At 41.5% G+C, this 12,315-nt stretch overlaps 1 protein-coding gene across 3 annotated transcripts in view; it reads right to left on the bottom strand.

Annotated features, from left to right (window-relative positions):
* Positions 1–2,993: 2,993 nt before the first annotated feature.
* Positions 2,994–12,315, bottom strand: part of ap2m1b (adaptor related protein complex 2 subunit mu 1b) — a 21,380-nt gene continuing 12,058 nt past the window's right edge. For 2 of the 3 annotated variants that reach the window (XM_027143037.2, XM_047822412.1), the window contains exons 3-13: positions 11,522–11,787; positions 9,651–9,733; positions 9,479–9,484; positions 9,224–9,359; positions 8,916–9,060; positions 8,078–8,092; positions 6,356–6,478; positions 6,129–6,264; positions 5,718–5,815; positions 5,402–5,513; positions 2,994–4,755 (exon numbers count right to left, since the gene is read on the bottom strand). In XM_027143037.2, coding sequence (XP_026998838.1) covers positions 4,621–4,755; positions 5,402–5,513; positions 5,718–5,815; positions 6,129–6,264; positions 6,356–6,478; positions 8,078–8,092; positions 8,916–9,060; positions 9,224–9,359; positions 9,479–9,484; positions 9,651–9,733; positions 11,522–11,787 — 1,255 coding nt within the window. In that variant the 3' untranslated portion in view covers positions 2,994–4,620. The remainder of the gene's footprint in view (positions 4,756–5,401; positions 5,514–5,717; positions 5,816–6,128; positions 6,265–6,355; positions 6,479–8,077; positions 8,093–8,915; positions 9,061–9,223; positions 9,360–9,478; positions 9,485–9,650; positions 9,734–11,521; positions 11,788–12,315) is intronic. The other variant, XM_027143118.2, reaches the window with a different exon arrangement.

The raw sequence follows: 12,315 nt of genomic DNA, 5'->3' as shown, positions 1-12,315 counted from the left end.
CTTTTTTTATCATAGCCAGCATTAGCATTTCTACTGTAGGATCAGACCATCTGCAATACCTTTCCCAAATGTTTTTATGGGCCACTTTCAGCATTTAATAACCACTGTATACCAACACCCCAAAAGACCTGCTGTTTTGGCGGCTCTCTGACCAACCCAGTCCTGTAAACCTCACAATTAGCCCCTTTTCAAAGTCACTCAGGTCCTTACACTTACGTTTTTCTTGCTTCCAACACCTCAACATTGAGAACCGACTGTTCACTTGCAGCCTATTGTAACAAGTGACAAGATAACCCACATTACACACATCATGTCAGTGGTTTTGATGTTACTTATGTGACAGTTTAAGCTAAATTAGTTGGTTTATTAAATGGCTAAATATAGTTTTAGTGTTTTGTAATATTCAAGCTGTCACAACAATATAAGTGATATTACTGTATCTATAACAGACTAGACTGCATAGCTTAAAAATGTAATGGGAGGCATCTCGAACCACTTCCACTTCCATATAATGAGATGTATGACAATTAAGTGTGTAAAAGCTTTCCTTCTGGGTTTAGACAAAACAAGTCAGTGTTTATTTGTTGTCATGTTAGATAGCCATGGATCTAGAAGACATCTCCCTTCCTGACCTGTAAAATTACAACAGATCTAAAACGTTCTCAGTCTCTAAGCATCTACGAGTCTCTCAGCATCTACCTGAAAGAGCAAGGTGCGAGATGTCACTACAGTGTTGTGTTAACATTCACAGCAAATCCACTGAAAGCACTGTGTCAACATTTCATCTACTTTGTTCTGCAACACTGGTGTTTTAAAGGCCTACACATTAAGCATGCACACGCAGTACTTCTTCAAAATCCACTGTGCAGAACAAGGTGAAAATCTGGCAAAGGCTTGGTGTCCTTGGCTAAATGCTCCTCCAGTCTCTAGCTAACCCTGCTGGACTGTCTGACCTTTGGAGGGCTGAGGGAAAAGCCTGTAGTTTTTCTCAGCATGGCACCTTAACTCTCAGATCATTATTTGAGGAAATCCAATACGGATGAAGAGGAAATCATTAGCTTATGATGGATTTACTTGACATGAATGGTGCTTTGTCTAAGCGACCTTGAATGACCTCCAACTCGATTCAGAATTCATAAGAGTTCAGAATGCCTTTCTTGCGACGGACGAATCCTGAATGTTAAACAGTCGTCGCAAAATACCTCAATAGGTTAATCGATTATTGACAAATTCCAAAAAAGAACAGTATTTCGTTTTGACAAGATTACAATTACACCGTTGCATAAGGAAAAAACATCCTTATACAGTTGGCTTTCAAGCAACCACCTCTCAAAAATTGCTGTCACAGCACTGAATTAATGGATCCTACAGATTTTTTTCCCAAAGACAAGACAAGCAGGGCTTTGATGAAGGACACCTGAGAAGCGCACGCATAACTTGTGGCCTGCGTTCTGGCCCAAGGCCGGGGGCTTTGGCGACGATCCAGGTGACTGCGGAACTAGAGGCTGTTTGACCCTGCGCTGTCACTCAGTCTGGGAAAGAGCAGAGAAGAAAAGAAGAGGGAGGTGGAAGAGCAAAGCGGTGAAAGAGCAGCAAGACAGCAGCTCCTCTTTCACCAAGCATGAGAGACGAGGGTTTAATTGGCCATCGATCCATCAGGCGGACCGTCCTTTGGCATCCATACCCGCTTAACGATTGACCATGACGTCAGCCTACACAAACATATACTTTTGCGAGAACAACTTCCTCGACTCATCTTCCTGAGTCGAAATATATTCCTTAGACCAACTTTCTCAAAGTGAGTGACTTTCTTCAAAAATCTTATGAAGCTAATATTTAATATTGAGATATCATTAGTCTGTCACATGAATAGAACGGGTTTAATCCAAAAATATACATGAATAGCTTAAACCGAAATGTTTCATTAATTTATAAATGCTGATAGTCAACATACAGGATCATGTGCCTGTGTGTCTAATACGCAGTGTTGTAATGTAACGGAGTACAAATACTTCGTTACTGTACTTAAGTAGAAATTTCACGTATCTGTACTTTACTTCGCTATTTAAATTTATTCAACTTTCACTTTTACTCCACTACATTTCCACTAAGCATTTTCGTTACTACAAAATAAAATCAGAAGAAATGTGTGCGACTGCATGGAAGCACATACTGGAGGACCTCCCGTTATCGTAGAGGACCACCCCGACGATAGTGGTGAACTCAGGGTGAAGAGGGTGAAGAAGATAATGTTATACACCCGTGGCTGTATTTGCAAGAAATGTTTCTTTACATTGGAATGAAAGATTCTTCCTACCGGATGAAGTGCCTCTTATGCCTACCGAAAATCACTGAAATTTCACTTTTTATTTTAAATACTTAAGTACATCAAATATCAGAAAATGACTTTTGATACTTAAGTACAGTAAATATCAGATACTTTAAGACTTTTACTTGAGTAATATTCCAAAAAGGTAACTTTCACTTCTACCAAAGTCTTTTTCTAGTACGATACTTGTACTTTATAACACACTGCTAATACGCATGCTGCTCATTATGTTCATAATATACGTTCATATACAGTTAAAGGTTCCTGACTGCACAAATTTGAGCACCCTGCATGATAAATCTAATATTTATTAACAGTTTGACCGCTAAACGATTAGGATTAAGACAGATTATACATGTCGTGTATAAAGGCAGATTACTAGCTGCATTCATGATTTCTGAGTGTTTTTTTTTGCCTGAAATGTTCTGCTGGCTTCATGCTGCATTTCCTCTGAATACCAAATATTGTAAATAAAACACTAAACACAATAAAAAGCAAAACAAAAACATATTAAACTGAAATCCTGTCCATTTGTAGCAGCATCTCCTAAAAATGGAAAGCAAGTATAAAGGAATGAAAGAATAGGGTAAATATTCAGAAGTGACTCGTTTTCTAGAAGAACAATAATAAAAATATATAAAAAACCGCACTCAAGTCATGTGAATTCTTTTTGTTTCTTTATTAGGATTAACAGGACAATCACAAAGTTACCAAATGAAGAGTACACACTGAAGCTGAGGGATCAAGCCCCACAGGACCCTCATCATCTCTCAGAGAGGTGTAGAACATGTGAAGAACATCTGTATTTAGAACGTGTGTAGTGTCTGGATCACTGTAGCTTTAAGATTGCGAGAAACTCGGCACTTTTTTTTTGGCAGGAACGCTGTTTAACTATGGTGAAAGTGGTGAAACCTCTTACTTGGCCCGTGTTATTAAACAGTAATAGTGTTTTTTTTGTTTTTTTTGAGTCACACAGAGGATAGATAGAGAGAAGCAGAACTGGGCTCAGTGCTACTTTCTAACGTTTCTCAATGGGCCAAAAGAGATTCTGGAAAATCTTTCCTTGAAAACGGAGTTGTGATTTAGTTCCAAAGAAACTCTAATAACCCATTTTATTTCTTCAAATCTGCACTTATTGCTGTGCCTCCACATCTGTGCCATAGAAATCTCAATATGGGAAGATAAATATCAGTGCACTGCAAGAATCCCACTGGTCCGCCGTAAACGTCTGGTAAACACACTGGCACCTGAGAGATGTTGGGGGACCTTCTGCTTACAGAGGCTCAGTCTCACACACACACGCACACGCACACACACACACGCACACTGAATAAACCTCTGCTACAGACACAAAGCTGATACGTCAGCCTGGCAGGGCACTTCTTACCCCTTTATGGTGTATAGAGTTTGTATACACAGACACACAGCTGGATTAACTCTAGTAATAGTATTTTTAAGCTCGTAGTCCCTCATTTTGGAGACTTTTGGTCACACAGATAAAAGTGAAACATCAGAGACCAAAGCGAACAACATTTCCTCAGTATTATCCATATGAATAACTAAGTACTGACGGAGAGGAAGATGACGGAAGATAAGTGATGCAAGTTGGGGCAAGAGTATTGATGCATACAATAAAACACTGCTTACAAAACATGGACAACAGCTAACTAATACACTTTGGGGATTAGGATTTAAAAAAAAAAAAAAAGAGTAATAAAAAAGAGAATAAAGAAAAACTCATGGAATGACAAAGTGGGGAGTAGAGTTCAGCAGACTACACCAGAGCAGAAGTACAACCACACAAGCGGAAACAGATCTGGAGAGAAAGAGGAGAATGATGACGCACTGATGAGGCCTGAGAACAGAAGCACATGTTCACTGCTTATTGCTAAACAGACAGAATGAGCCTAAATCCTCCGTTAGTCAATCAGCGAGGGGTCTGGAATGCTTAAAAAGAGGAAGAATGGGTGGGGCCCGATGGAATGGGGCCCCTGTCGTTTAGCAGGTAAGTATGCATAATGAAGCGAAATGCACCTTTAGTATCAAAGTTTTCTACACTTATTTTCCTGTTTTCTCCACTCGACATTATTTCTGAATAACCAATTTGGATTTTTTTTCCCTTTGTTTTTGTTGTCAGCGTGAACACAGAAAAAGGGGAAGAGGAGGGGAAGGGAGGGAGGGAGAGAGATAAAGGGAACACCTCTTCTGCACTTCCTCCAGTGAGGTTCCAGTTGCTCGTCTCTCCTCCTCAGCCCCTCCCTCTCCTCCTGACTGAGCGGAGGGGGCTGCCGTTAGCAGCGCGTCTCGTAGATGCCGCTGCGGCCGATGTAGCGGACCCATTTAATCACATCATGATCGCTGTAGTTCAGCTTCGGCTCGAACACCTTTAGGTAGCGCACCTTGAGTCCGGACGGGGCGAACGGCACCTGAGCGAGAGCAACCGGAGTTAATCAATAGATCTGTAGAAATATTAGAAGCTGAGGTTTAATAACAAAAGTACCAGCAAAGAAGGATGTAGAGATTTCTCCATTTTCTCATGGTGCACAGAATGTGCCAATAATGTATATTATTACACGAATCCCTTTCTCACTTAGACACTGTATATAACTCCCAATGCCATTTTTTGGCTTTGACGTCTTAAGCATTATTGTTCAAACACGTAAGTAAATGCAGGGCATCATGAACCCCTAACAGTGTGTGCACTTATATGCACAAGATTTTTCAAAAAACACCCTACTGTTAGTTTTGTCTCATATCAAAAGTTTTTTGAAAACGCCCTCAAAGATGGAGATAAACTGGAAGACAGACTGGAAAAACTGGAAGACAGACTGGAAAAGCTTCCATAATCATCATCAATCTTCCTCTGATCATCTGAACATTTGCTGGTCTAGTGTGGCTTTGAGTGCGCTTTCAAGACCCTCTCTCAGTCACCAAAACCACATTATCGCAACAACACCTACTGACCTAACCGTTAAACGATTCCATTCTAAAGGTTTTGTAGACGCCTTAAAAGGTTTATTCAGGAGTTGAATAATTTCGTATTTACAAGGATGTTACACTAACTAAACTGACCTCAAAGTTCATGGAGATGGGTGGACGAGCCCACTTCTTCTTGTCATTGGTGGGCAGCAGCTCAATCTCGGCACTGATCTGTGACTCCTTCATACCAGCCATCCTCTTGATCCTACACACACACACACACACACACACACACACGCACGCACACGCGCACACACACACACACACACACACACACACACACACACACACACACACACACACACACACACACACACACACACTTAAAGCAAACTGAAGAAATCTACCAAAACAAGGAAGCGTTTCATTGCCACGAACGGGCAGCGAGAAAGCTGCAGGCGCAACTCACTTCCACACGATGGCGTTTTCACTGGCCTTATACTTGGCTTTTCCCTTCATGCAGATCACTTGCACACCACTGGTGTTGAGCGGGGTGGGGATGCGCACCTGAGGTCACAGACAGGCACATAACGTTTTATATCATCGCCGTGTTTAGGATTAAAAATGACGGAGAACGCATTGGCGACTGCTCACAATCAAGCACACTGAATCTTATTTGGTTCATCATCTTAGTTACAGGCATGTGACAATATAATAATAATAATTCTATGGTTTATTGGAATATATAAGAAAGCGTTTTCGCCCAAAGTTTGCACGAGTCTAAACTATTAACTTCCCTTGATGGTAAGAAACATTCTAATGCATATCTTAAGAAAATGGACTAGATTAACAAAAAAATGAGAAAACAACACTCACTCACCTCAATCTTCTGGGCCAGGAGTGATGGTTTGAAGTTGGACTTGATGACCACCTTCACCTCCAGCTTGGTGCGTCCCACCTCTCTTACGAGAGGAATGACACGGAATGGCAGGATGATGTCCTTAGTGGTGCGATATCTACGGCGAGGACGCACACGTGCAGACACGCGCTTAGAAAAGTGCACACGATACAATGACATCCGCTGATACACGTGATCACAGGACGTACCTCATGAGCTCGTACTCTCCGTCCGGTGGGATGAAGCTGATGCTGCGCTCCGAGTCAAACTTGCTGAGTCGGACACACTGATGGAAGGTGCAGTCGTCGATGGCTATAGACTGCTTCCCGCTACTGCAGGGCATACACAGGAGACACACGCTCTGAATAGCAAACATTACTGCGTCTCAGAACAGAAGATGTATTGCTGAAGACAAAGATGAATGTGTGTATTGGGAGAACGCTGGGAACGTTACAAAGCTATATATGCTATTAAGGGTAATATTAGAGACTTGGATACTAAATATCTGGTGAAGTATACAGAGTTTATGGACAGGTAAAAACTTGGGGTAGCTAGAAAAGGACAAAACACATGAATTCAAGAGAAGGCAAAAAAAATTCTGTCCCCTCGGTGGAATTAAGAGGCTCAAACCTGTTCCTGCATGAAAATATACAAAGCTCCATAAAGACAGGGTTTGCTACGGTTTGGACTCGAAAAACTTGACTGGTCTGTATGGAGCACTGACCTCAACTCCACTGAACACCTTTGGGATGAAATAAAGCACTGAAACGACTCAGGCCTTCTTTTTATGTAATCTAGTGGAAAGCCTTCAGAGAAGAGTCGAGTCTCTCACAGTAGTAAAAAAAAAAAAAAAGGCACCATCTCCACAATAACACCTATGGTTTTTGATGATGATGATGATCAGCAAGCACATATCTTTGTGATAGCTCAGGTGTCCAGATACTTTTGGCCATACAGTGTATTTAGTTGTTATAAATGAACATGGGAAAGCATGGCCTACTAATGCTGCGTTTGGAAACAGAAACTGTCCTTACAGTAAACTTTGTTGCACTAATATAATTACATTATTAAGCGGCTTTCACGTGGTCGGTTCATGCGACATTTGCTTTATGACTATAGCATGCTCTCTCATTAAGAAGCAAGAAAAGTGACTAACAATAATAATAATAATAATAATAAGAAGAAGACTGAGTGATCTGGACTTTATCTCTACTCCTCCGAGGTGATTGCTTGTGTGAATAGTTTCCCAAAGGCGCAGAGGAGATGTTTAAAATGTCCACAAATAAACTGCTAAAGATTTTCCACTTTCATAACCGAAGCAGAACTAGGATTAAGGCTGATGGGATAAAAGCTGATATTTCTAACAGTACAAACGTTATTACACCTATTTTACATGCAGTGCACAAAATACCCCAAATCTAAACCTTATTTCATTTTGCATTCGATGCTAAGGTTTTTTTTTTCTTTCTGATGTGGAGCGTCATTTCTGTGCCTTTTGTTTGTCCAGCCTAATAAAACCAGTACAAATCCCTGTGCTGGCAGATTATGATGAACGTATATTTACCCTTATCATTCTGTGACGGGTTGAATTCGAATGCTTCTACGGGCTGAAATCCTGTGCTGACATCAAGCAAAGCTATCACTGTGCACTCAATATTTCTCTATACGGAGTCGGGCAAAACAAACACGTGGCACCACTGAGAGTTTAACTGCATTGGGAAGGGGGAATAAATAAATAAACTAAAATATATTACAGCCCCATCTCTCCTGATTATATGTTCATTAATGCTAACGACATTTTACAGCTATGAATGAAGCAGAAGCTATGTTCCTAATTAGGAGAACTGGAATGACAAACACACCTGAGACTACAGACTATTAGAGGGCAATTTGTAGGTGGGTGACTGGGTGAGGAGTGAGCGGTACACTACCTGCCTCCCAACTCACTGCAGTCCAGCAGAGAAAAGGGGGGAAAAAAAGGTGCAAATTACAAAATAAAAAATAAAATAAAATAAAAGGAACAGGAAAACAAATGACAAACCTCACTTACAGGAACGACAAAAGACCAAGATGCAATTACAGAGCTCACATTAAACAAACAAGACAAAATCTAACCTTTTTATAGTCAGTATAGTCCAAATGTCTGAGTCTTTGTGTTTAAAACCTAATACAAAACATTTCTATTGAAAAAAACTGCCTATTTTATTCTGATAATACATCATACATATCCCTCTGATATACTGTATGCCTGGTACTGATAATACTCATCCCTCTGACCGACACAGACTATACGCTTAATTATACTGTTAACCAGAGGAGGTTATGCTCTTTTAGCTGCCGAGCCATATTTGTTTTTTAGTAAAAGCAGTATGGAAGGCACAAGCGTGATCAGTGATGGGCATCACTTTACACTGAAGAACTATCCTGGCATCAATGTTTGGATTTGGAAGGAAACCCAAACATATCGGGAGACCAGGACAGTGAGGAGTTTGACAGGTTTAATGATATTACCAGCACTTTAAGGTTAAGAAAGGACGGTGGCTTTCTGATTGACTCATACAAGATTCGTCTCTAAAACGAGCGCAAACACTTTTTGCAGCACTTTATACATACTGTATGATCCTCAATAAACCTTACAGGATACTGTGGCATTGTATATTGAATATGATAGACTCAGACTGTAGGACTGAACTGTGTAGTTATTTTATGTATAGATCTTCATTTCATGGTCAAGATGGACAAAAAAACCCATCGATTTTAGTTTCTCACCTCTTGCCTGCATCGTCAGTAGTGCCCCCTTTGCCCTGCTTGTCGATGACGATCTTGTCGTTCATGCCAAACTTGCACTCAGGCATTCCACTCAGGTAGCTCTTCATAACCACACGGCCAGAGACATGGGCGCTCAGCACCTGACCTACATGCAAACGCGTACTGTATATTACTAGCCGTGTCATGGGTACACAGGGCTCTATATACACTAATCGTTAAATGCGCCGAGCACAGCATACACCGATTACAGACACGAGAACCGCTCCTAAAGCCTGGTGTGCAAGCTCAGCAACAGAATTGAGTGTTACCTTGCGGTGACATGAGCAGGTTCACGCTCTCCAGAACATCCAGAAAGAGCTCGTTGCGACGGTACTTAATGCCCTCACGTCTCCACCCGATCTGCCCAGTCACCTGACTGGTGATCTGAGACTGCTCTTCTTTAGTCTGGAGGCAAATACGGATGGAAATGAAGTCAAATCGACTGCGTGACAAAGATTTAGAGAACACCTTTTTAGAAAGTGCTAATTATCATCAGACAGAGAAACGAGAACAGCTGTGCTTACATGATGCTGGAAGGCACATGGAACAGGGCACATGGAGAAGTAAACACAAAGAGAAAAACCTAATGAGTTTATTTGTAGTGACTTCAGTAATCATCTGTTTACTGGTAGGCTTTTAACAGTGAAGTAAGAATCTTTGGTCTTGTTTAAAGTAAAACTAACTATGGGAACTAACCTGGCTCTTGATGCCCTGTTGAGTGATGAAGGTCTTCAGTGCACCGGTCTCAGAGTTCTGTGGGTAGCCAAAGTCCAGGATTTCTACAGTAAGTAGAAGAACCACCAAGAAGAAGGCACGAATTACATAATAATAAAAATAGGAGTTCTTAAACCTTTCTTTCGTTTAAATAATACTTGAGTTTTTTTCTATTTAATACCTTTATCTTCACTTTTATTATAACATTTTTTTGTTGTCTGGTAACTTCTGGCTATCTGGACCTTCTGCAAAACAACCACTACCAGAAAAGTGCTCTCTGTTTATCCATTATTATATAAAATGGCATATTAGTGCCACTAAATATCAAGTCAACAGCACTGACATTGAGGCTGCCTGAGTACACCAGGATCTTTGGCATTGTCTGTACATCTGGAGATAAAGACAATCCCATTTGGATAGCAGCACAAAGACAGCTGCCTATTTTGGACAAAATTCAAGAAGCAATGGAAGTGACCTGCTCTTAGAAGGCGACCCCATTACTCTGATTGCCAGAGAAGCTTTCTATAACTATCTTTGACATAATACCATGATAACGTTTTGTTAACCTTGTCAAAAAACTTGGAAATCTCATCTCAACCACTTAGGTAATATTGCTGCAGGATCCCAGGACGTGTGGAGACGCTGCTCTGTCTGCGCAGTATTTTCTTTAGGTTTTGATTTTCTTATATACGAGTCATAAAAATCAAAACCTAAAAAAACCACAGCACAACAGGAACTCCGGCTGGTACTTGTGGGAATAACCGAGCATCTGTAATAATGGGGAACAATGCAAAAACATTCTGGAAAATAAATCAGGCAAAACAGAAAATCAGCAACAACTGGATATATTACACAGATGTGTTTTTAAACAAATACCATCTGCTATAGAAACATTGTCAAAGAGCGCCAACTAACGGGTTGTCTACACCTAGCGCTAACTAACGGGTCGCCTACACAGAGCGCTAACTAACGGGTCGCCTACACAGAGCGCTAACTAACGGGTCGCCTACACAGAGCGCTAACTAACGGGTCGCCTACACAGAGCGCTAACTAACGGGTCGCCTACACAGAGCGCTAACTAACGGGTCGCCTACACAGAGCGCTAACTAACGGGTCGCCTACACAGAGCGCTAACTAACGGGTCGCCTACACAGAGCGCTAACTAACGGGTCGCCTACACAGAGCGCTAACTAACGGGTCGCCTACACAGAGCGCTAACTAACGGGTCGCCTACACAGAGCGCTAACTAACGGGTCGCCTACACAGAGCGCTAACTAACGGGTCGCCTACACAGAGCGCTAACTAACGGGTCGCCTACACAGAGCTCTAACGGGTCGCCTACAGTAGTCGAGTACAGTTTAACTACCAGGAGCTTGGGATAAACAAGTCTGATTTAAAAAGCTACTCACTCTCCTGCACACGTTCAAATTATTCTTGCTATTGAAATTATTTGTAAAGCATCGTTTTTACATTTATGTAAATGCCTTCGTCAGGAGCGACTTACATTTTATACGACAAAGTAATTGAGGGTTAAGGGCCTTGCTGGAGGGCCCAGCAGTGAACGCTTGCTGGACCTGGGATTCGAATTCATGACCTGCCAATCAGCAGTCCAACACCTTACCCACAAGGCTACCACATACACAGATTTTTCAAAACGGAGGGTTTCCAGTAGGTCAATTAATATCATGACAAAAATGTCAACCGTTCCAGATTCAGTGGTGAAGTCTGTGGCTGTAATGTGGTTCATGCTTGTTTACACAATTCATTGCCATAGTTTTGAACTAATAGGAGTGGTGAATTAGAAAAAGGTCATTGAGAACTGGTGAAAACGTGGAAGAAGTGCGTCAGCTTACCATCCAACAGCTCGTAGATCAACACAAAGTTGTTTTTGATGTTCTCCTCGCTGATCTTGCCGAAGTAGGCAGTCATGACGTCGCACATCTTGTAGAGGAACTCGAACACCATGGCGGCGTTGACATTCTGCTTGGTGACGGCAGCCAGCCAGATGTTGGAGCGCTTGACATGGAAGAAGCTGGTCCGTGCAATGTTAGTGACGGGCGAGCGGACCTGCTGGCGTGCGTGGATCACGTTAACCCGGAATGCATCCACCGCGTTCCTCCTGTAAGAAACATACACAAGCAGAACATAGCATCATGACATTTTTATAGAAGAACGCTCCAAAATCCTGGCCCGCCTTCAGCGCAACGAAACGAACAGAAAGTCAGAGTGATGTGTGTTCAACAACTCAATATACAAAAGACACATTTAAATCTTTTAATTCTTAATATTCTTAGTAACTGATGATAAATGGTAAGTTTCACACCTTTCTTTAAACCGTTTCTTTGAGACGTGAGCATTTAAACCTAAACCTAATTATTGGCAATTTGAGTCTGAATCACGCTGTTGAAGAAAGGCAAAAGGTAACGTTTTCTCCGAGACATTCGCTGAGTCTATCTGAAAGGCCCCTTATGCGATATCACGGCGATATAAAAGCACAAGCTGACCGATTCTGTCTCCTGTTTAAAGCAGCAGAGCCGTACATTCTTGTTGCATTTTACAACCATACAATCAGCACATGCTTACAAATGAACGTGTTTATTGCGCATGCTGTCTATTACAGCACACAAAGCAAACCTAAGGTAAAAAT

Source organism: Tachysurus fulvidraco, chromosome 13 (genome assembly GCF_022655615.1).
Source record: "Tachysurus fulvidraco isolate hzauxx_2018 chromosome 13, HZAU_PFXX_2.0, whole genome shotgun sequence".
Classification (NCBI taxonomy): domain Eukaryota; kingdom Metazoa; phylum Chordata; class Actinopteri; order Siluriformes; family Bagridae; genus Tachysurus; species Tachysurus fulvidraco.
The sequence above is the reverse complement of the archived record's forward strand: the minus strand, read 5'-3'. Positions and strand labels throughout refer to the sequence as shown.